Below are 24,277 nucleotides of genomic sequence, written 5' to 3' on the forward strand. Positions count from 1 at the left end.
AGGTCTGGCTTCTAGCTGTCTTTCTCTTGCTAGAGAGGCCTGGTGGCTCCTCTTTCAACTGAAGCACCCAACCTGCATCGTGGTCCCTGGGTGTGGGAACCAAGGGTTGATGAGAGACCGAGAGCTCTGACTCACTCCCCTATGCCTGTGGCGGTTTGCTGAGGTAACCTGGATAGCTTAGGTTGGAGATGGGGCAGGTCAAGGTGCCAGGGATGAGGGCATCAGCCGTGGGTTGCAGAGGCAACAGTCAGGGTGGAGTCGAGGTTATCTGGGCCCACTCCCAGCCCTCAGCTTGCAGGCTGGCTGGCCTGTCCTAAACAAGACTTACATCAGCCCCATCCCACTGCTCCGGGGAGGGAAAGAGCTTGGTCTTCAGCTTGCTGGAAGAAGGTAAGCCACACCTTTCCCAAGGACTGGGAGTTCCTTGAGAGCAAGGGCTGTGTCCCATTCTTTCTGTAACCCTTGCTCCTTACTGCACCTGCCACAGGGCAGCACATGGGTATGTGTGCTTATGTATGTCTCCTGCTTGTGTGTTCTCAACCCCTTGGGGAGGGACCTCAGCCACGGGATCGTCCTTTCCTTCACAATGACTACTTTTCTGTCCCGCGGCTTCAGGAAGAAGAGGGTTTACACTTTCAGCTAACAGAGCAGTTGGTCCACACAGCATCTGTTTTCCAGACCTCCACTCACTAGGCAGGCTCCCAGAACAGCCCACACACTGCTCAGCCGCAGGGCAGGTAGGGAAGGCTGGGCAGGGGGTCTAGGCCCCACGGGCAACCAAGTCCAAAAAACTAGTCAGGTAAGGAAGTAGGTCGGCTAAGGGCCAGGGGGTGTGATGCAGGAGCTGGGCCTGGGTGCCCAGGGGCTCAGAGCCCCAGCTTCGGCCCTCCCAGTGCTTTCAGGGTCACAGAGAGAAGTGGTGCCTCCTGGTGGAAGGTTTCTGGCACCAGCAGCCAGGAAGGTGGGAGTGGGGAGAAGAGGAGGAAGCTACAGTGACCTCTAAGGCCAGGCGGGGGTGTTCAGGGCCACTGGAGCCTCTAACCCCAAAGTACAATGAGCTTTTCAAACACGCAAGAGCGGTGTGTGGTGGTGACCAAAACCGGCCTTCTGCTCACTGTGTAAACTGCCTTTCTTCAAATCAAATAGTTGAGGCTACAGGAACGTGAATACCTCGTCCTTCCAAGTACATGGGACTGGCTTGCTCTTTTGTTCTCTTGCCCTGGCTTCGTCCAAGTGGGGGCACTGGTTAGAGTAGAGGCAGGCTGTGAGCCTGCCTGTGGCAAGAGGGCCCGTGCAGTTACCCTTTCAGGTGCCCCAGGCTTGATGGGGTTTCCCAGCAGCAAGATCCACAGGATCAGCCCAAGCCCCCAGTGGAAAAGCAAGCACATGGCCTCTTTCCTGGGTGCTAAGCAAGCTCCAGCAGGCCCAGGGAAGTTGCTGCTTAGGGACTAGGGAAAATGAAATAAAGCTCCCACGTGGCAGGCCAGAGTCCTGTTCTCATCCTGCCGAAGAAACACAGCAAGCATCAAGCCCTGCTGAGGAGTCAGAACTCCTGGCTTCCAGGAGGCTGTGTTTTGTACTGTGTTCCCTGTGATAGGAAAGATATAATCATGTCCCCGCCCTCCTGTCTGGGACTGCCACAGAGATAAAAGAGATCACCTACAGGAGGTATTTGAGGCTCCTGGGGAGAAGCAGTAAACTAACAGAAGGTGTTATTAAAGTGAAGTGTTTGCAGATTGCAATGAAAGGCAGCAGGTAAATTAAGAGCCTAAATAGCATCCTCCCCAAGGGAGAGGGTGAACTGGCCATCAGGCCAATGGTGGAAGCTCCAGAGAAAGGAAGACGTCATTCCCCCTAGCCCCATCCTGTGCTCTATCCATTCTCTAGAGCTGTAGCAACAAGCTGCCAGGCAGTTAGTCTCCCATTTGGGGATGACTGGAGAGATGCAGCTGTGAATAAGGCCCTCCCTGTTCTGTGTGTCTTGAATCTAAGGGCTTTTTTGAGATTAAATATAGTCTCATCCATTGTGATGTCTCGCCGCCTCCCTCCCTCTCTGTGAAGCCCTTCCCAGGGAACAGATGTGCTATGCAGCTTTTTATATCAACTCAGGTCTCTAAGCTGGTCCTACCTAACTGCTTTAACAAAGCAGGAGTGCATTTACAAAGGAGGATCCTGCCCTTGCCCTGCAAGCCTGTGTGTCTAAGACTCAAAGCTTTCATTTTCCCCTTGAGCCTTTACGAAAGCTATTCCTGCCTTCCCCTACCTCCTCAAAGGCTCTCTTTGCTACATAGACAACCTTATACATAGCAGGACAAGCAGGGATGAATATGGTTCCAGGGAGAACTGCCAGAGACAGGGTTCAAGCCCCGGGCAGAAGACTGAGGAAGAGTCCTGGCCTCCCTCAGAGATGCTTTATTACTTGGTTTCATCAGTCACTGGTGATGAACCCTATGCCCAAATGAGAAAAGAGAAAGTCGCACTGTGTATGGCAGATGGTTCCCCTTTGAGTAATGCAGTCAGACGGGGTGGGCGAGGCATGCGGGCCTGCTTGTGGGCAGGCTCTGAGATTGCGGAGGAAGGCAGCGGAAGCCTGGTAGAGGGGACAAAGGAATGTTCAGGCGTCGGTGACCTCCATGTTCTGCAGCTGGCTCTCCAGGGCAACATCTCTCTCTGCCCCTTTCTTCTTGCTGCCCTCATGCTGCCTCTTCTGCTTCTTGGAGGGCTCTTGGTCGATGGGCGCAGCCTTCACAAAGGGGATCAGTTCTTGGAGATCTGAAAGGGAAGCATCGACCAGATAACCTGCCGCTCCTCAAGGGTCAAAGCCCAGGGACCTCTGGGCAAAGTTCCACGAGACAACGGTGGGCACCGCTTTCCTCTGTTCCTTTCCTTTCGCAGCCTGAATTTTAGCTGCATTTAAACAGACTAACATACCTGTACTGGCTACTTTCAACCGTGCCCCTTGCAGTGCCTGGCACCAGAGGACAAGGCAGAGTTTGGGGGCCCATGAACCAACAGGAAAACGTGGTGCGGAGTGGGAAGATGCACAAGAGGAGGAAGGCAAGGAGCCTCACCTGGCGGCATGAATTCCTTCAATTTCTCAGGCACGAGGATGCCCTTCTCTGTCTGGTAGTTCTCCAGGATGGCACAGATGGTGCGGGTTGTGGCGCACATGGTGGCATTGAGCATGTGGACAAACTCCACCTGCGAGGAGATGGTCCCCAGACGGAGCAGTTATACTCAAGCCCTTGCTGGCCCTCTGAGGGAAGGGACAGACTACCCAACGGCCTCCTTCTTTCAACCCCTTTCAAGCCCGATCTGGAAAAGATGAGGGCCTGCAAACTGGTTTGGAAAGATAAGCCTACAACCCAGACCTTCTTGCACGAGAAGGAAGACCTTGCCTCCACCTTGTTCTGTGTGGACAAATGGGGATATCTCTTTATCTAGAGTTACAGAGAACAAAACCAAGAGGAGAAAACACTAGAATTATTTTGTAGAGCAGAGCTAGGTTCAGGTTTCCATCTAGAAGGACTCAGTCCTGATTCAGTGAAAGTCATTTTCAGATTCCCTCTTTGGCCTAGAGTGAGCAGCTCAGGTTTCCCCATGACGCTGGGACATGACGTCCCCCAAAGGCCAAAATAAGGTGGCTCCACTCTGTGCTAAAAGGCCCCGCCGCCTGCCTCCTCAGGGACCATCTAACCTTGTCCATCATCTTCTTGGTCTGCCCGTATCGGATTCGAAGCCGGCGAGCCTGATAGTCTGTGCAGTTAGAACAGGAGACTAACTCACGGAAGGCCCCCGAGCCCGGAAACCAGGCCTCCAGGTCAAGCTTCTTACTGGCAGCATGATTCAAAGAACCTGCAAGGAAAAACCCCTAGAATTCATGAAGGAGGGATGCTATTTCAGAAGGCTAACCTTTAGCAAGCCCGAAGAATTCTTTAATTCACATCCTATCCCCAGAAGAAAAATCATGCCCAGATATTCTTATCACCAAAAGCTCCCAAGGGAGAAGAGTGTGATATTTTAATTAACGTGGGCAATTAACTGGATTGCGGGCTATTTCTTTGTAGGGCAGCCCCACTGGCCCGGGTGGTGTCTGTGGGATGCAGGAGAGGGAGGCGGATACCTGAGACGATATTCACGATGTGGTAAGGGATCCCCAGAGACTGGTAGAACTCCTCCGCCGTGGTGATCATCTCCTCAAACATCTCCCAGGACTTGTTGTCGTGTGGCGAGGAGTAGACAAACTGCTCTATCTGCAAGGACAGACCCGAGGAGACGGGGACGACGGGGTGGGGTGAATAAACCGAATGCTGAGGTGGGAGCTATCCTTGCAACAAAGACCTATTCCTACTCCACTGGGAGTCAGGCAGGGCTGGGGCCCCTGGTGAGCGATATGGGGTGCACTGGGCTGGCTGGGGCTGCAGCAAGAACGACTGCTGGTATCAACAGTGCCCCACAGATGTGCCGGGTACTGTGCTAAGTACTTGCCATGTGATAACTGGTTTTGTCTTCACAGTAGCCTAATGAGGCAGGAACTACTATTGTCCTCCTTTTACAGAGGAGGATACAGCACAGAGTTTAAGCAGCTAGTTCAAGGTTATACAGCAGCAGGTGGTGGAGTGTGCCTTTGGACTCAGGCTGCCTGCTTTCTGAGTCTGTCCTCCAGCCTCTCCACTATGTGGTTCTCAGCCTCTTCCCTACAAACACAGATGGGGGTGACGAGAGAAAAGACTGGAGCTGGGACGGGGCTGAACGGCACAGATTCTGTCTCTCCACTAACCACCCTGGAGAGATAGAAGAGTCGCACTCCTCGCCCGGACCTGTCTACTCACCTTCTCAAACTGATGGACTCTAAAGATGCCACGGGTGTCACGGCCATGGGAGCCCACCTCCTGGCGAAAGCAGGTGGACAGGCCGGCATACTTGATTGGCAAGTCCTCTGGCCGAAGCCACTCGTCCCGGTGGAGAGCAGCAATGGGTTGTTCAGAGGTAGCGATCAGATATTTCTCCTCAAAGGAGTTATCATCAGACCTTTCACTGCCTTTGCCAATCACCTGTGGGAGGAGGGTAATGTTTACTAGTTAAGACTCAGGGAGGAGAACCTCAGCTCCGGCAAGAAGCCACAGAGAAGATCTGTGTGATGGGAGGATGAATTTTCCTCAATCCCTGCCCGAGAGTGAGCAGGAGATGCTAAAAAGATAAGGGAGTGAATGGGTCAGTCCAAAGTGTAGTCCCTACTAGAGATCAAGTAATGCAAAAGATAAAATATTCTGACACTATGTTTTTTCTCTTGGGTGTAACATGTGACATGTGAAATCTCATGTCCCCAACCAGGGATCATACCCATGCCCCCCTGCAGTGGAAGCAGGCAGCCCTAATCAATGGACTGCCAGGGAATTCCCTGTGATACTGTTTTTACTTCACCTAATAAATGAAACACTTACAAATGATGTATAATGGCCAATGATGGCAGGTATCCAATAAAACCTGAGCTGGTAGCAACATGAATTAGTCCACTTGACAAATGTTTGTGAGGCATTTAGTAAAAGCCAAATTCTTTTTGCCAGTGCTGGGCCAAAGTAGATAGTCTCTGCTCTCGTGATACTTGTGGGTTAATCTAGGGTTATAATCCTTGAAGAATCACTTTGGTACTTAGCGGAAGAAAGTAATGCAAAAGAGAAAAAAAAGCTATACAGAACAGAGTTTACTGTAACTTACTGATAGCAGAAAAAAGGAAGCCCCATAAATATGCATTTCCTACTCCAGGGGATCTTTCCAACCCAAGCATTGAACCCTTGTCCCCTGTGTTGGCAGGAGGGTTCTTTACCACTGAGCCACCAGGGAAGCCCAGAAGCTCCCTAAATATTCAACAGGGGAAGAGTCTGGTAGCCTATATCCATGCCACGTAATATTATGTAACCATTAAGAAGTGATGGCTATGAAGACCATGCAGTTACACTGAAAAATGCTTCTGAAACAATGTGAAGTAAAAAGACAATCTATACAGTGTGATTAGAAGTATGAGAAAATAATATATGTATGAAAAAAGGCACCGAAAGAATATTAAAAGTGACAACTGCATTAGGTAATGGGAAAGAAGATGATTTCCCACCACTGCTTACAAATTTTGTCATGCGGTATTTAATTAAAATTTTTTTAAAAAGGAGAGCCAACTTCTCCTGGGCCAGCGTTTGGAAATCTGGGAAACTACCTTGCTAACTAACAGTGGGAACTTAGCCCCATGTGAGGCTATTCGTAGGCAACATAAAAACAATACAGCTTGTGGTCTAATATGGTACAGCCAGTAGCCACATATGGCTATTTAAATTAAAAATTAATTCCTGGGTTTGCATGAACCCCATTTCAAGTGTTCAACAGCCACTTGTGGCTGGTGGCTGCCACACTGGATAGGACAGACACGGAGAACATTTCTACTACTACAGAGTGTTCTGTTGGACAGGACTGCTCTAGAGAATTAATGAACTGAGGTTATGAGCTAAGAAGTGCCAGCCCAAATTCCTCCATATGGAGATCTGTGATTCTCCCTGCCTATGGATCCAAGAAGCATCCGGATAAGAGACAGAGAATGCAGGGGACGCAGGGAGCACCTGCTACGTAGTGTTTCTCATAATCCTTCATATAAGCTTCTCCCTGGTGTTACCTGCAGGGCGTCTACTTCTAAAGTTCTGTCAGTGATCACTTATCCAATCTTGGGGGTTGAGATGGGAGGAAAAAAAAGAGAGAAAAGATAAAAAGAGGTCCCATCTGATAATACACATGTTCCTCTCATTAAAAGGAAGAATAGGAGGGTCCCAAGGTTGTATTAATGTTTGGAGAGAGCATTTTGTTTCCCACAGCATCTTGAAATAAAACATAACTCTGAACTCACCAACAGGACCTAGTGGGAAGAAGGTTCTGGATAGTAAACTTCTCTCTCTAAATAGATAAATCAGATGAGGCCAGGAGCACTTGTCTAACTACTTCCTACACGGATTTAAGAAGGAAATAGCCAATAGGAACACAGTCCCTCTCCCAACCCTCCACCCCTGATGGAACGGTGTTGAAGGAGAGGGACAAGTGAGCAGTGAACTCAGCTGTGACGGGCAGCTGTTAGTAGAGACACCAGAAATTCTGGCACAGACGGGAGCGATGGTGGATGTTAAAGCTGACTGATTCAGAATGACCTTCTGTATCTCAACTCAAATCCTCTGGTTCACCCTGAGATGCCTCATGGTTGAGAAAGTGCCATAAACTGGAAGCTACATCCATCCAAAGGAAAGTATATCTCCTCTGTGGAAGCTTCCTGTCTGGGGTCAGGAGTGGGAAGATCAGCCACTTTGGCAATTTCCCTCTGTCCAAACTTAATAATAATCTACGAGCTTCTTTTCTAAGCTCACGGTGCTAAAGATCAATTTCAGTGCATCACATAAACCATGTAGGAAAAGAAAAAATAGGCCTTACATCTGGACTGTCCAAATGGTAGCCACGAGTCACACGTGGTCATTTACATTAAGATTAAAATTTTACTTCCTCAGTTGCACTAGCCACCAAAGTGCTCAACAGCCGCTGTATATAACATTTCCGTCCTCCAAGGAAGTCTTGCTGGAGAGCAGTGCTGTGTCTTCGAAATGAAACTTCTTACCTTAAGGAGATTCTGCTACACTGCCACAGGCTACTCACCTTATAAAGTTCTTCATCAAACTGGCTGAGCTGTGCCACTTCCTGCATGACTTCCTTCCTCATGAAGAAGGGGGTATAAATGGGAGTGTAGCCCCGACTTTCCAAGGTCCGAAGGGCCAACTGGATGAGTGCTTGTTCCAGGAATACCAGGGCCCCCTGAGGGAGCAGAGAGAGAGCATCTGTGACTGGGGGCCGCCACCATCGTGCTCATCTGCTGGTGTTTACACCCAGAGGCAGCTGGGGGCACATGGGAGGCCGCAAAGACTGCAGACCCAACAACTGACTCTAGACTCTTTCTTAACGCCAGAGCTCAGCTTGTCATCTGAAAAGCATTCCCTCTAAGATACAAAGCAAAGGAAAAGGATTATGCACCCAAGGTACATGGGGGAGTTTCCTTGTGCGAAGTCTTAAAACACTGGACTTATTTGTAAATGCACAATAAACCTATAAGGACAGTATTTTCGAAATGACTTTACCATGTGCTTTTTGGAAGGCTTTCCTCCCTCTGTCCCAGCTGATCTGGGTTTGCTGCCTCTGCCCATCCATTCCCACCGCACCCTGGGCTTCTCACACCACAGCACTTATGCTACTTGTCTGACTGTCCAATTACACTGAGCTCCTTAAAGGCAGAGACTGTTCTAATTCAGTCAACAAAACATATATTCATTGTGGAGGATCACTTAGTGGCTTTTGTTCCAGGGAATCCCGATAAGCACTCTCCTGCTTTAGAAAGAGAACTGCATCTAATTGCCAGTAAGTTTGTGATAGAAAGGCAGATGTTTGGCCTCTTTAAGTGGGTTATGTTTTCTGCACTTCTTTTTTGCAGTTCTTTCTTTATAACCAACCTCACTGGTTATAACCAACCTCGCACTCTTACCTTCAGGAAGTACCCTCGACTCCCAGCCACCACGGCCCCCTTTTCGCCTTCAAAGCCATCTACCATCACCACCAGGTCCACGTGAGAGTACTTCTTCCTGACCGTACAATCACCCCAAATCCTCTCTACTTTGTTGTCGGCATCCTAAGGAAGTAAGAGCAGGAGAGAGATGCATGAGTTCTTAAGTCTATAAGCCTCCATTTTTCCAAACCTTAATTTCCAAGAACAACCCAGGGCTCTGTGATGTCTCCGCTTAACTCAAACACTAGGTTTTGGCCCTTGTGTACAGGGACTAGAGAAGGGAATTCGGTACAAAATTTGCCTTCAACAGAAAAATAATAATTTATAAATTCCTAGAAGCAATTCTAGCCATGGAACTGAAATCATGATTTTCCAAAAGATCTGTAGTATTCCCTCTCTTTTTTTAATCCTTTCAAATGACTGCTGCTGCTGCTAAGTTGCTTCAGTCATGTCCGACTCTGTGCGACCCCATAGATGGAAGCCCACCAGGCTCCTCTGTCCCTGGGATTCTCCAGGCAAGAACACTGGAGTGGGTTGCCAGTTCCTTCTCCAAAGCATGAGAGTGAAAAGTGAAAGTGAAGTTGCTCAGTCGTGTCCGACTCTTAGCGGCCCCATGGACTGTAGCCTACCAGGCTCCTCCGTCCATGGGATTTCCCTGGAAAATCCTCTATAGGGAAAACCCTCTCCTGGACAATCCTCATTGCCTGGGGTACAGAGGAGAATGCAGAGTTCTTTTTTTCCAGGCTCTCCTTGGTCCTGGGGCCACATGAGGGCGGGCTCGGGGCTCTGACCTCCTGAGTCTGCCACCCCAGCCCTCAATGAGTTTAATGTTCAGTTCTCCAGGGAATGAATGAGAGAGGCACAGATGGGCCCTGCCACGGCTGGGGTGTCAGGGAACAAAGGCTGGGCTCTGAGCCGCTTTGTGCTGGGGAAGCTCCCACTCAGCAGGAAACTTTTATCATGCAGATTTCCCTTCAACCTGCGGCTTCCCAGCAGGGTGTGGGTGAGGGGTGAGGTTGATTCTGCAGATCCCTCCCACAAGGCGAGCTGCTACCAGGGGCAACACGCAGTGGATGGGGCAGCAGCCTCATTTAGGAGAGGTTTCTGTGCCAGGAGTCTCCACCTACCTGCTGTCTCTGCCATTTCCCAATCAGGCAGGGATCTGACTCTTTCACAGTTCTCAATTGGTGGGCAGGGCAAACACACAAAGAGCCTGCTTTTCTTAGACCGAGAGTGCCAGCTTTCACCGTCCCCCTCCCACCCCGCCCCCTTTCCCAGCGGAGAGGGGCAACACAAGGCAGCCGCTAGCTGTGGCGCTGACACCTACCTCGTCATTGCTGATGGGCACCGACGGGTGCAGGAGGTTCCCGATCTCCCGAAGGTTCTCAAACCGCTCAGCTTCCAGTTTTATCCGCTCGGCATCACACTTCAGGATGGCTTCGTCGATGAGGAGGCGGACTTTTTTGATCTGTGAGACTTTCAGGTTCTGTAGGTGAACAAGGCCACGCCCGCCCCAGGCCACAGTAAGTCAAGGACCGGGTGGGGAACAAATTCTGTTGCCTCAACCCTGCTGCGCTCTGGTGACAACTCTTGTGATAGCATTTTCAAAACTGACACTGGAGGCTTTCAAAGAACTGAGGGTCATTTCACACAGGGATATATATATAGTCTTGCCTGGCAAATCCACTGGCATTTTCTTTCAGGGTGCCTAAGGCAGAGATGGATAAATTCCAGCCACTCCTCTTATTCCCATGTATCTCAGGAGTGTTAATACCATAACTCTTTAAGAGCTCCTTCTCTTAACTTGTACTTTCCTTTTTCTTTCTTTAAATTTTATTATTTTTAATTGGAGGATGACTGCTTTATATCATTGTTAGTTTCTGCCACACAACAAGAAGCAGCCATGCATTTTCTGAGGGCACCTCTCAGTGTCCTGATTAAACCAACATACTACACATTTAATTGCTCTCTAGAAAAAGTGCAAATTTATTAGAAGAAAGAGAACTTCTCTTAACCTTATTTTGTATTCCTTACTGCAGGGGTTTCAAAGTGTCCTCTGATTTCTTGGGGAGACCCTTAGCAGGTAGGGCAGGTCGGGAATACCACCCCCAAGTAAGCCCTTTAAGCACAGCAACTTTTTTGTGTGTGTTTATGCTCTTGTCACGCTTCTGCGTTGCAGGTTTTGTGTTCAGTGACTAAAACCTTGAAAATTACTGCTTTAGGCCCAGTGTATTGAATATTTACTAAATTATAATAAATGGAAAAATTCCTGACTCTGTGGCAACGGAGTTATATAAATCAAACATAACTCAGCTCCTGTTTTCTTCTCTTCCTACTCTTTTTTTTTGTCTTCCTAATCTTGACTTTTCCACTCCACCTGTCTCATCTCTAATACTCAAGTATCAAGATTAACAAGGTAGATGAGGCTACATCCCAGCTGCAGAAATTAAAAAATGCAGCAATGCTGGATGAAGCATAGTGTCAGGACTTGCTCATCCAGGAACAAAGTTAAGATAAAAGAATACAATCCCAGTCCAGGAAAGGACAATAACTTACAGTTAAAGTGTCTGCAGTGAGATCATCAAGATTTAATACATCTTCTGGAATGGACTCATCATCTTCCACTGGCTCTTTTTTCTATGGAAAAGGAAAAAAATTAATTAGAACATTTCTGACATAGTTTTATAAGTGCACACCACACTCATGCATCATATAAACTAATCACAGAATTCTACATAACCTAGAGTCTCTAAAAGAGGCAACAGATGGGAGAAACATCAGTAAATTAGAAGTAAGAAGTCAAGATTTCAAGTCCTCATGCCACCACTTCCTAGCTTTCTGATCCTGGACAGATGGATTAACCTATCGGAGTCAGAGTGTTGACAGTACCAGGAACTCAAGAAGAAAATGTCTGATGTAGACACAGAATGTTATGGTCCCAGGATCATGTGAAAATGCTCAGTGCTGGTCAGGAGCCAACGGTGGGCAGATGCCTCTGTATCAATTTGTGAATCCCCGTCTACCTGCTGAGAACAAACCCAGCTCTTAGGCCTGAGGCTCAGGATAAAAATGGATGGGATGATGAAGTATCAGGAAGCCAAAGAAACACAATTTTTGAGGAAAAAAGCCACAGAATTCAAAACTAAGTTTAGAGTAATCAATGTGCTGTAGCAAAATGGCAAGGGTGTACCCATGACTAGATATTTTTCCCTTCTGATTTCTCTCTTCACCCTTCCTCACAATATTCTATCAAATCATCATTTTTAAACTTTACCCAGAGCTAAGGAGAAGATCATTTGAAGAGTCAAATTCTTCCTAAATTAAACGGAGATAAAGAATATTATCAAAGCCCATTATAACAAGACATGTAAGACCTCAGGAAAACACATGTAAAAATAAGTTGAGAAGAATTAGTGTCTGCTTTGTAAGTAAAAATAAAATAATATACAGAAATCATGTTTTTCTAAAGATTTAGGGTTCTGTGGTGGCTCAGACAGTAAAGAATACAGGAGACCCAGGTTTGACTCCTGGGTCAGAAATATCCTCTGGAGAAGGGAATGGCAACCCATTCTTGCCTGGAGAATTACATGGACAGAGGAGCCTGATGGGCTATGGTTTGAGTAGGCTCTGGGAGTTGGTGATGGACAGGGAAGCGTGGTGTCCATGGGGTCCACGGGGTCGCAAAGAGTCAGACACGACTGAGCGACTGAACTGAACTGAGCAGTTTTTACTTTTCACTTTCATTAGACATTCCATACACCAAAGTGAGAAGTCAGGATTCTATCAAAACCCAACTCACACCCTTCAGTGATTCAAGAAAAATCATCTTTAAATTTGGAAAAGTCTGACAGTCAGAATATGAGTCTTGATAACAACAAGCATAGACTACCAAGGTAATAAACAAAAAATGGCCTAAACCTCAAGATATTCAAGATGTTCCGTTTGGTAGCTAAGATAGCTGAGGCTCTCTTGCTCTCTGATAATCAGGGGAGCAAATTCAAGTTCTGGCTCTGCAGCTAACTTATGGCATGATTTTAGACAAGCTCCTATATTTCCTAAGCCTATTTAGGAAATACCTATTTTAGGCATTTCCTACCCTTTCAATAGGGCTAACAAATGTACTACCTATACTCCTGGTTTACAGCAAAGATCAAAACCAAAATGAGATGTATGTGAAAGGATTCTGACTGCTTTCAGGTGCTATACAAATTAAAGCACCGCTAGTATTGTTTCAAAGGACAGCGAGAGAGAACACTCCTTGTAGGACCAGCAGCTAGGGATCTAAGAATGTTAATGCAAATGAAAATACTCCCATCTTCTTGCTAAGAAAAATACTTGGTTGGCACTATTTGTATATATGCCCCCAAAAACATTCAGGCAGAAGTATATATGAAAATTAACATTAGTAATGGTGTCCCTGACATGCAACTGATTTAGTGTCAAGGGTTTCACCACAGGAAGAAAACTGTACCATTATCATCCATGTCAATTTCTACAGCCTGTCACATGCTGAAAGTATAACAAAACAGTGTTAAAGAGAAGGCTGCAGAATATCATGAAGGATAAGGTGTTGGATTCCAAGGGAATCTTTTTGTTATGATCTTTCTTGGTTCAGGTTCCTAAATTTCACAATTTTTTGGTTTATTTTAGAGGTTTACAACTTAAAACCAAGAAAGATTGTGGCTTACATTTAACATGTTTTTTGAAAAATGATTAAAGAGCTAACAGGGCATTTTTGAAGAAAGATTAAAAACATGAACTGATCTGGTTGCCAAAACAAAGTTGAGCTGAAATTTAACATTCTTCAGGACAGGAAGAATGTCTTCTTGGATGAAGGCCAGTAACTAGTTGCCAACCACTGCTACTCTCAATTGCTAAATAACTACCATGGTCTAGGCACTGTGCCAGGTTTTCTGTATTAAAAAGTTTTAGTTCTCACAACTGTTTTCTAAAGGTTAGTGTTAGAATTGCCATTTCACAGACAAGAACACTGAGGCTCAGAAGTTAACGTGCCTGAAGTCACATAAACCAAAGTCTAGGATTTAGACTCAATATCAGTGTGTTCTTTTTAGAGTATGACGACACTGGGCTAACTCTGAAATCTACCACAGGAAAACCTTTCTGGCAGTGTAGGTTGAGCTCAAGAAATAACTGGAAGGGATTACTGGCGGAATTCACATTATTAAGAACAGAAGAGACAATGAATGACTTGTGTGGCAAGAATCTTGTTTTACAAGACTGAATATCTGTATCCTCCAAAATTCACATGTTGAAACCCAATACCTAATGTGACGGTATTTGGAAGTGGGGTCCTTCAGAGGTGATTAGGTCATGGGATCAGTGCCTTTATGAAAGACACTCCAGACAGCTCCATTGCTCCTTCCGCCATGAGGACACGGCAAGAAGACTGTCAATGAACCCGGAAGTGAGCCCTTGCCAATCTGCTGGTGCCTTAATCTTGCATTTCCAGCCCCCAGAACTGTAAGAAATAAATTTCTGTTGTTTATAAGCCATCCAGTCTGTGGAACTCTGTTACAGCAGCCAGAACGGACTAAAACATACTTGCAGACAGAAGATGGAGTCACTGATTCTTGAAAATGCCTCTTCTCCAGTTCCTTACTGAGTTCTCTTACCTTCATTTTCTCTCCAATTGTCTTGCTGCATAGGTTCTTCAGCTTGTTCAAGTTGTCCGCCCGAAATCTGCCTGAAGAATAAAGAACCCAAGACTAAAGACATATGTGAACTAAAGACAGGCACATAATTAATGCACCTCACTCCTAATCATGGTTCCTTTGGACTGATCTCAGCCCAAGGTCAAACTGCAGGCAGAACTAAATGATGTGCCTTATGAAGCTGTGAAATCTCAGAGCTTTAGAGCCCCAAATATAGACAGCTTATATTGGTGATTACAATAGGATTCCCCAGCATTTGGTGACAATGAAAAGGCCATTCTGGGACTAAAATTAAAAAGTATCATAACTTGGATGATACCACTGTAAATAAAGTAACAAATCTGAGAAAACTGGAAATTACTTATGTAACTGTAACCTGTTCAATCATCTTAAATTCATTTAAGGAAAACTATGTGGTATGCAACAGGATCTAGAAAAAAGGCAGTCAAGTTTCTATTCCCAAGAACTTGGATGCTACATCTCTATGCCAAAAATGGTTAACTTCCTTTGCTTTGATGCAATGCTCATCTGGCAGCCTTGAGAAGAATGCAGTTTCTTACATTTTGTTTTCTTTTGTGCATTAATCAGCCTGCATAGGTACTCTGGCCCAAATTAACATCATGGTATTGCAATTCATCAGTCTAACTCTGATTAGCAGAAGTTGGACCTCCTAAATCTAAGTTTTAGCAACAATATGTCCTTTAGCTTTGGACAGGTAAAATGATGGCCAGAGATGAGATCATGAACTCCTTGTTGCCAAATTCAGACTTAAATTGAAGACAGTACGGAAAACCACTAGACCATTCAGGTATGACCTAAATCAAACACTTTACGATTATACAGAGAAAGTGACAAATAGATTCAAGGAATTAGATCTGATAGAATGTCTGAAGAACTATGGACAGAGGTTTGTGACATTGTTTAGGAGGAAGTGATCAAGATCATCCCCTAGAAAAAGAAATGCAAAAAAGGCAAACTGGCTGATTGAGAAGGCCTTACACAGAGCTGAGATGAGAAGAGAAGTGAAAGGGAAAGGAGAAAAGGAAGGATATATCTATCTGAATGCAGAGTTCCAACAATATCAATAAGAAAGCCTTCCTAAGTGAACAATGCAAAGAAATAGAGGAAAACAATAGAATGGGAAAGACTAGAGATCTCTTCAAGAAAACTAGAGATATCAAGGGAACATTTCTTGCAAAGATGGACTCAATAAAGGACAGAAAAGGTATGGACCTAACAGAAGCAGGAGATATTAAGAAGAGGTGGCACGAATACACAGAAGACTATACAGAAAAGATCTTCATGACCCAGATAATCATGATGGTGTGATCACTCACCTAGAGCCAGACATGTTGAAGTGCAAAGACAAGTGGGCCTTAGTAGTATACATCACTACGTAGTATAACGTAGTATATATCACTATGAACAAAGTGATGGTGATGGAATTCCAGCTGAGCTATTTCAAATCCTAAAAGATGCTGCTGCTAAAGTGCTGCATTCAATATGCCAGCAAATTTGGAAAACTTAGCAGTGGCCACAGGACTGGAAAAGATCAGTTTTCATTCCAATCCCAAAGAAGAGCAATGCCAAAGAACATTCAAACTACCGCACAATTGCACTCATCTCACATGCTAACAAAGTAATGCTCAAAATTCTCCAAGCCAGGCTGCAACAGTATGTGAACCGACAGCTCCCAGATGGTCAAGCTGGATCTAGAAAAGGCAGAGGAACTAGAGATCAAATTACCAACAACCGTTGGATTATCAAAAAAGCAAGAGAGTTCCAGAAAAACATCTACTTCTGCTTTATTGACTATGCCAAAACCTTTGACTCTGTGGATCACAACAAACTGGAAAATTCTTAAAGAGATGGGAATACCAGACCACCTTACCTGCCTCCTGAGGAACCTGTGTGCAGGTCAAGAAGCCAGTTAGACATGGGACAATGGACTGGTTCCAAATTGGGAAAGAAGTACATCAAGGCTGTATATTGTCACCCTGCTTATTTAACTTATATGCAGAGTACATCAAGTGAAATGCCGGGCTGGATGAAGCACAAGCTGGAATCAAGATTGCCAGGAGAAATATCAATAACCTCAGATAGGCAGATGACACCACCCTTATGGCAGAAGGCGAAGAGGAACTAAAGAGCCTCTTGATGAAAGTGAAAGAGAATGAAAAAGCTGGCTTAAAGCTCAACATTCAAAAAACAAAGCTCATGGCATCTGGTCCCACCACTTCATGGCAAATAGATGGGGAAACAGTGGAAACAGTGACAGACTATTTTCTTGGGCTTCAAAATCACCTCAGATGGTGACTGCAGCCATGAAGTTAAAAGACGCCTGCCCCTTGGAAGAAAAGCTATAATCAACCTAGACAGTATATTAACAAGCAGAGACACTACTTTGCTGACAAAGGTCCGTATAGTCAAAGCTATGTTTTTTTCAGCAGTCATGTATGGATGTGAAAGTTGGACCATAAACAAGGTTGAACGCTGAAGAATTGATGCTTCTGAACTGTGCTGGAGAAGACTCTTTAGAGTGCCTTGGACTACAAGAAGATCACACCAGTCAATCCTAAAGGAAATCAATTCTGAATATTCATTAGAAGGACTGATGCTGAAATTGAAGCTCCAATACTTTGGCCACCTGATGTGAAGAGCCAACTCATTAGAAAAGACCTTGATGACGGGAAAGACTGAAGGCAAGAGGAGAAGGGGACGACAGAGGATGCAATGGTTGAATGGCATCTCTGATTCAACGGACATGAATTTGAGCAAGCTCCGGGAGATGGTGAAGGACAGGGAAGCCTGGTGTGCTGCAGTCCATGGGGTTGCAAAGAGTTGGACATGACTTGAGTGACTGAACAACAAAGAGATGAGACAGCACCTAGACATGGCTATTCTTTTAAAGTTGTGCCAAACTTTACCTAAATTTAAACTTAACTTCAGTACAAACTATATAACTACTTTCTCATCCACTTATTCACATTGATTACAGAGATGGAGAACAGATTAAGGGTTGTCAGGGGTTAGACAGGGCAGGGGAAGGGAATGGGATACAGAGGGATGCTAACAAAAGGGATCTCTGTGATGATGGAACAGTTGTGTATCTTGAGTGTGTCAGTGGTTATGCAGATCTACACATACAATAAATTCACACAGAACTACAGGCACACACAAACAAATACATGTAGAACTGGTGAAATCTGAATAAGGTCTATGGATGGTAGCAATGTCAAGTTCTTGGTTTTGATATTGTATCAGTTACATTAGATGTTAACAATGCAGCAAACGGTGAAGGATTTCTTCAGCTATTTTTGTAACTTTCTGTAAATCTATATCTACTTATAATTTTTTTTTAATGATTTAATCCCACTTATTGGCAAGGCCCTGTGCTAAGTGTTGGGAATACAAAAGAAAACACTGTACGAGACGCTGGGAAATAAAAGAAAAATATGACAATTAAAAAACAGTAACAATACAGAATGTTTCAATCAATGAATATAGCATGTTCCTGCATTATCTTTAATCTCTCCTAGAAATGTTCTGTAGTTTTCAGTGTAGGGATCTTGAATGTCATTAATTAAATATACTTGTAGGTATCAGATGCTTTTTAATTGTTCCTTGTATATATAAACAGCATTATTCATTCTATATATTGTATACAGTGATCTCGCTAAATTTATTTAATATTAGTAGTTCAAGTTTTGCATATACAAACAAGTCATCCGCAAATAAGGACAGATGGCAGTTTTACTTCTGTTCCAATCTTTTCTTTCTTTTTCTTGCCGTATTTCATACTGTTCAGAACCTCTAACATGATGTTGATGAAAAGTGAGGACAACAGACATCCTCATCTTGTTCCCAACCTCAGAAGTAAAGTATTCAATACTTCATAATTAAGAATAATGTTAGTTATGGATTTTTGATAAATATTTACTATCAGATTAAGGACGTGCCCTTCTTTTCCTACCTGGCTGCATTTTATCATGAGCAATTAGATTTCCACATAAAAAAATGAGCTTTGACCCCTATCTCACATTATATACTAAAATCAATGAGATAAATCTACCTAAATGTGAAATGGAAACTGATAAAACTTCTAGAGAAGAAAAAAAAAGGAGAATCTTTTCAGTACTTTGGGATATGGAAAGATTTCCTAAATAGAGCATAAGCAGCACAAATTATAAAAGAAAAAAATCAATAAATTAGACATTATTAAAATCAAGAATTTCTAGTCATTAAAAGAAAGTGAAAAGACAAGTCATAGATTGGGAGACAATATCTGCATTGAATCTAATCTACAAGATCTTGTATAAAGAATTCCTACACAATAAAGTAAAAAATGATAAAAAAAATAAATAAAGTAAAAAAAAAAATGATGTTAAAGCTGAAACTCCAGTACTTTGGCCACCTCATACGAAGAGTTGACTCATTGGAAAAGACTCTGATGCTGGGAGGGATTGAGGGCAGGAGGAGAAGGGGATGACAGAGGATGAGATGGCTGGATGGCATCACGGACTCGACGGACATGAGTCTGAGTGAACTCCGGGAGATGGTGATGGACAGGGAGGCCTGGTGTGCTGCGATTCATGGGGTCGCAAAGAGTTGGACACGACTGAGCGACTGAACTGAACTGAACTGAACACAATAAAGACACTCAAAGAAAAACTAGTCCACTGGCTTGAACAGATACCTCCCAAAACAGGCTGTCCAAATGCTAACATTTACTATATGAAAAGGTTCTCAATATTTTTAGTTATCAAGAAAAGGTAAATTAAAACCACAAAATACCATTATATATCCACCAGAATGGCTAAAATTAAAAGGACTGCCAATATCAAGGGCAAGATTGTAGAGTGCCTACCCTACAACCTAGCAATTCCATTCCCAGTTTTAAAGGGCTGTATATAAAAAATAACATAAACGCCACAACAGAAATATCGTATATGGGTCACATGTCCCAGGTGCGGGCCTGAACAAACTGAGACTAGGGTGAAAGGGAGACAGAAAGCTATTCCAGTGGTAAGGGCCTGGTTTAAGGCAGTGCAACAGGGTTGAGAAGAAATAACAACTTCAACTGATAATTCCTGCAGTTAATGACAGATAATTTCAAGATACATGGAAATTTAGTGACTTTGGAAGTAGTCGAGACAAATGCCTATTATATATGCTCAAATGTGTCCTCATTATATTACTCTGAAATAAAAGCAGAAATCACAGTTCAAATCCTTGAAGTTAGAAGAGATGTAGTAAACTCCAATATGGTGCTCTGACTCCAAGTCATAGCAGCTTTATGTTCTACACAGAGCCCTCGACCTCAGAGGTCTACAGGCAGACATAAGGTATAGTCATAATGGAGGGCCTTATGAAGTTTGCTGTGTCCTCAGTCAGGGAACATGATCTGAGTTCTTAATGTGGCTCTGGGTTGCAACTCCTTGTTGCAGTTAATGATAGAACCCTAATTTCTGATCAGAGGTTCAGATCTAAAAGAATCTTGAAACAAGATCCCTCAATGTCCACCTCAAGCAGCCAGAAATGAGAAAAATCATTAACTCCCCTTAGCTATAGAGACTATTGGTTCAGTTCAGTTCAGTTCAGTTGCTCAGTTGTGTCCGACTCTTTGTGAACCCATGAATTGCAGCACGCCAGGCCTCCCTGTCCATCACCAACTCCCGGAGTTCACCCAAACCCAAGTCCATTAAGTCAGTGATGCCATACAGCCTGTTCATCCTCTGTCGTCTCATTTTTCTCCTGCCCTCAATCCCTCCCAGCATCAGAGTCTTTTCCAATGAGTCAACTCTTTGCATGAGGTGGCCAAAGTACTGGAGTTTCAGCTTTAGCATCATTCTTTCCAAAGAACACCCAGGACTGACCTCCTTTAGAATGGACTGGTTGGATCTCCTTGCAGTCCAAGGGACTCTCAAGAGTCTTCTCCAACACCACAGTTCAAAAGCATCAATTTTTCAGTGCTCAGCTTTCTTCACCGTCCAACTCTCACATCCATACATGACTACTGGAAAAACCATAGCCTTGACTAGATGGACTTTTGTTGGCAAAGTAATGTCTCTGCTTTTGAATATGCTATCTAGGTTGATCACAACTTTCCTTCCAAGGAGTAAGCATCTTTTAATTTCATGGCTGCAATCACCATCTGCAGTGATTTTGGAGCCCCCCAAAATAAAGTCTGACACTGTTTCCACAGTTTCCCCATCTATTTCCCAAGAAGTGATGGGACCAGATGCCATGATCTTAGTTTTCTGAATGTTGAGCTTTAAGCCAACTTTTTCACTCTCCTCTTTCACTTTCATCAAGAGGCTTTTCAGCTCCTCTTCACTTTCTGCTTTAAGGGTGGTGTCATCTGCATATCTGAGGTTATTGATATTTCTAGGGATGTCAAATAGAAAAGAATCAAATCAATAGATATGTAGAAAATAAACTACATGAACTACTTTTCATATGGATAAGTGCCCCAAACACAGACTTCAACAAACCTTTGTCAAGTCCTTACTAAGGACCAGGTACAGTGAGGGGTACTGGGATTATAGGTTAACATGTGTATATGTATATCTTATATGTATATGCAGGGGCTTCCCAGGTGACACTAGTGGTAAAGAACCTGCCTGCCAATGCCGGAGACATAAGAGAGCCCAGATGGATCCCTGGGTCAGGAAGATCCTCCGGAGAAGGGCACGGCAACTCACTCCAGTACTCTTGCCTGGAGAATCCCACAGACAGAGGAGCCTGGTGGGCTACAGTTCATGGGGTCCCAAAGGGTCAGACACAGCAGAAGCGACTTAGCACACACATATGTCTACGTACATCCTGGGTACTGACACACAGATGATCAAAACACAACCTTGTCCCTGAAGAATCCATCCCCTCACCACATACCCACTCCTCAGGTACAAGACAGAACTTCAACAGACCTGTACATTACACCCAAGAGATTAGGTAACACATTTGAAGTCATTCCCAACTGGACAATGGCTAGTGGTAGTGTTAGTAGTTCAGTCATGTCCAACTCTTTGCGACCCTATGGACTGTAGCCTGCCAGGGTTCTCTGTCCATGGGATTCTCCAGGCAAGAATACTGGAGTGGGTTGCCATTCCCTTCTCCAGGGATCCAACTTGGGTGTCCTGTATTGCAGGCAGATTCTTTACAGTCTGAGCTACAATGGCTAGACTGATATAAAATCTGATACTTCTGACATCTGACTCAGTAAATAGTGTCCAAACTAGTTTTTTCCCCCTCCCATTAATTCAATTGCAACTCAAAACTTCACATATGGATTCAGGTGGTGGGATTTCACAGTCAAACAAACCACCAGAATCAGTAGAATACCTGAGTTAAACTAATATTCTCCTGGTACCCAATACCCTTATATTACCAACTCTTCCTTCAACTCCTTTCCTACACGGGTGACACTAAAATGTAGGAAAATCAACTCTCCTAACAGAAATCCAACATATTTTTGGACAGCGACCGCCTATGCAGTGAGCTGTCACAAACTGGGCTCTCTAGCTGTTTGCAGACCTATTGCATCAGACAGAGTAAATCACGTGTTTGACAGTATCCGGCCAACTGGTGACTACTCAGCCTAGTCTAGGCAGATTGATAGGCAGAGGGTTCTACGGTTTTCTTTAGCATCATGAAGGATGCCCGGTCCAGTTCCAGGTTCCCGGAAAACTTCCACAAATCACAACTAAACAGCCTCAATAATTAAAAGCGTTTCCTTGCTTCACCACATCCCTATGCCCATGTCTGATCTACCAAGGAAGATTATTCTCGGTTCTTAAAGGTTTGCCCACAGTTCAGGGGGAGGCTCAGTTCCCCAAGGCTCCGGATCACTGTTTTTAGCCAGGAGCGGCCTCCTCAGTCCCAAAATGCTTTCAATATGGACGGAGTGAACCTACTGCGCTGTAGATATGACTCAGGTTGAAACCTTTGATTCTGTCGAGAGAGAAAAAGATCACTATGACCTCGCTGAAGATGAGAAAAAGACAGAAGGCGACCAAAGACACGTGTTCGGAAAGGAGAACTCTCCAAACCTCCCACCCGGGCTTTCCTCTGGCTACCCCTGCAGCCGGAAGACTTGACAGCTCTTGACGCGCCTGCGCCACGCTCCTTTCTTTCCTAGACTCAGAAGTAGCGATCGGCACTCAGCCCACCGAGAAGGGAGGTGGCACAGCCCGGCGGAGGGGGAAGGAGGGATAATCCGACTTTAAGGTGCCGGATGCGTTTTGAGAGGGACAGAGAGCGCTTCGGAGCCATCGCAACCTGGGAGAGAGTCTTAACGAAGGGTGGAAGTTCAGGAGATCCGAGCGATGAAGCTGGGGATAGGGTCCGGGGATACTCCGCACGTGCCGGTACTTACATCGTCGCCACTCGCTGTCTGCCCTCACCAGCTGGTCCACCAGTGCCGGGTCCTTGAAGCGCTTCTCTTGCGACTCTCGGATGAGCGCTGGGTCCCCCCCTTTATCCACCCGAAACAAATCCAGATCCAGCACCATCGTTTCTTCTCCCGGGTCAACACTAAGGGAAGTGAGGTTCGTCCCACAGCAGTCAGCCTGTGACCGCCGCACTGCACCCGCGCACTTATCCGCCCTTCCTGCGTAGGCGCGGCGGAAGCGTGGGGACGCCCCACCTCTGGACCGGAAGCGGCTGTAGCGGAAGCGGGTCCGCGGTTGTTGGGGCGTGGGCTTCCTGGGGTGTGTGTAAGTCCGGCTCTTGAGCGGGTTTTCCCTGCTCCTGTGCGTTCTTTCAATGGCACCCCACTCCAGTACTCTTGCCTGGAAGATCCCTTACAGAGGAGCCTGGTAGGCTGCAGTCCATGGGGTCGCTAAGAGTCGGACAGGACTGAGCGATTTCACTTTCACTTTCATGCATTGGAGAAGGAAATGGCAACCCACTCCAGTTTTCTTGCCTGGAGAATCCCAGGGACTGGGGAGCCTGGTGGGCGGCTGCCTAGGGGGTCGCACAGAGTCGGACACGACTGAAGCGACCTAGCAGCAGCAGCAGTACATTCTTTCCAGCCCTGCCTGCTTCTTTAGGGGTTCTCATTGTCCAATGGAAGAGAAATGAGTGCCTGTTTCCTCCTCGTATTAAAGGGCATATCTAAGACAAGGCCTGTCAGTATAATCACTGGCTTGGAAGCTGGGGCCTCCAGTAGATTACAGTTTCCACCTTACAAGCTTCTAAGACTTACAAGTCCTAAGACTGGACCCTGTCTCTGAACCTCTACTCTTTTCTCCATTTTGAGTCAAGAGAGTGGCAAAACGTTTTAATCCCCAAATTACTTCAATTCAAAATTCCTCCTCTCCTACATGAGTTAGGATACCTTTCTTAATCTGATTATTGAGTACACCAAACTGTCTCTTTTGCAACCCTTCAGATCTTGGGGTAGGAGGAGTGGGATTGAAGTGTTTCAGAGAGACACTTGAAGAGACTTTTCCAAGGGGAAAATAGGAGATTTGAAGGCAGTTTAAGATATTGAAGTCATGTCTTGCATCTATGTGAAAATTTCTAGAACACAGAGTTCATCATATTTTACTTTTATAACATTCAGGCCTTTACAGTGAAGTATTCTGGTTGATGATTGGAGCCAAAGTTATCCAAAAATTTCCCTGATAACAAGAGCTTTGTTTGAAGGATTTGGGAATGGGCATACTCTGACCTGGGCTTCCCAGGTGGCGCTAGTGGTAAAGAACCCACCTGCCAATGCAGGAGATGTGAGAGATGCTGGTTCCACCCCTGGGTCTGGACAATCCCCTGGAGGAGGGTATGGCAACCCACTTGCCTGGAGAATCCCATGGGCAGAGGAGCCTTGCAGGCTATGGTCCATAGGCTCTCAAAGAGTCAGACATGCCTGAAGACTTAGCATGAACTCACATACTTTCCCACATCCTTCCCACTTTACCAAGAGTTGAGAGCCCCACCCTCAGTGCCCCAAAGCTAACTGTGCTAAGACCTTGGTCTTAGGCCATTTGCTTGTGCATCTGTCAGGAGGGTATGGCGTTGCTGTTCT

General features: G+C 45.2%; 1 protein-coding gene across 1 annotated transcript; it reads right to left on the reverse strand.

Annotated features, from left to right (window-relative positions):
* Positions 1-2,358: 2,358 nt before the first annotated feature.
* On the reverse strand, positions 2,359-22,895 carry SARS1 (seryl-tRNA synthetase 1). The gene is made up of 11 exons (XM_040232151.1): positions 22,628-22,895; positions 14,212-14,282; positions 11,135-11,215; positions 9,906-10,064; positions 8,558-8,701; positions 7,681-7,836; positions 4,833-5,054; positions 4,124-4,253; positions 3,698-3,855; positions 3,072-3,201; positions 2,359-2,772 (listed from the first exon to the last, which is right to left on the reverse strand). Exons 1-11 carry the CDS (start codon positions 22,761-22,763, stop codon positions 2,615-2,617), a joined length of 1,545 nt encoding a protein of 514 aa, XP_040088085.1. The 5' UTR covers positions 22,764-22,895; the 3' UTR covers positions 2,359-2,614.
* Between the last annotated feature and the right edge of the window lie 1,382 nt (positions 22,896-24,277).

This window comes from Oryx dammah, unplaced genomic scaffold (assembly GCF_014754425.2).
Source record: "Oryx dammah isolate SB20612 unplaced genomic scaffold, SCBI_Odam_1.1 HiC_scaffold_28, whole genome shotgun sequence".
Taxonomy (NCBI): domain Eukaryota; kingdom Metazoa; phylum Chordata; class Mammalia; order Artiodactyla; family Bovidae; genus Oryx; species Oryx dammah.

Bases quoted from the DNA above. Each gene is read 5' to 3' on its own strand.
- SARS1 (XM_040232151.1), bottom strand. From the start codon at position 22,763: ATGGTGCTGGATCTGGATTTGTTTCGGGTGGATAAAGGGGGGGACCCA. The intron at 7,837-8,557 runs GTAAGAGTGCGA...CTGCTCCCTCAG, and splicing joins GTCGAGGGTACTTCCTGAAG to GGGGCCCTGGTATTCCTGGA. The intron at 5,055-7,680 runs GTGAGTAGCCTG...CTCCTCCCACAG, and splicing joins TTGATGAAGAACTTTATAAG to GTGATTGGCAAAGGCAGTGA.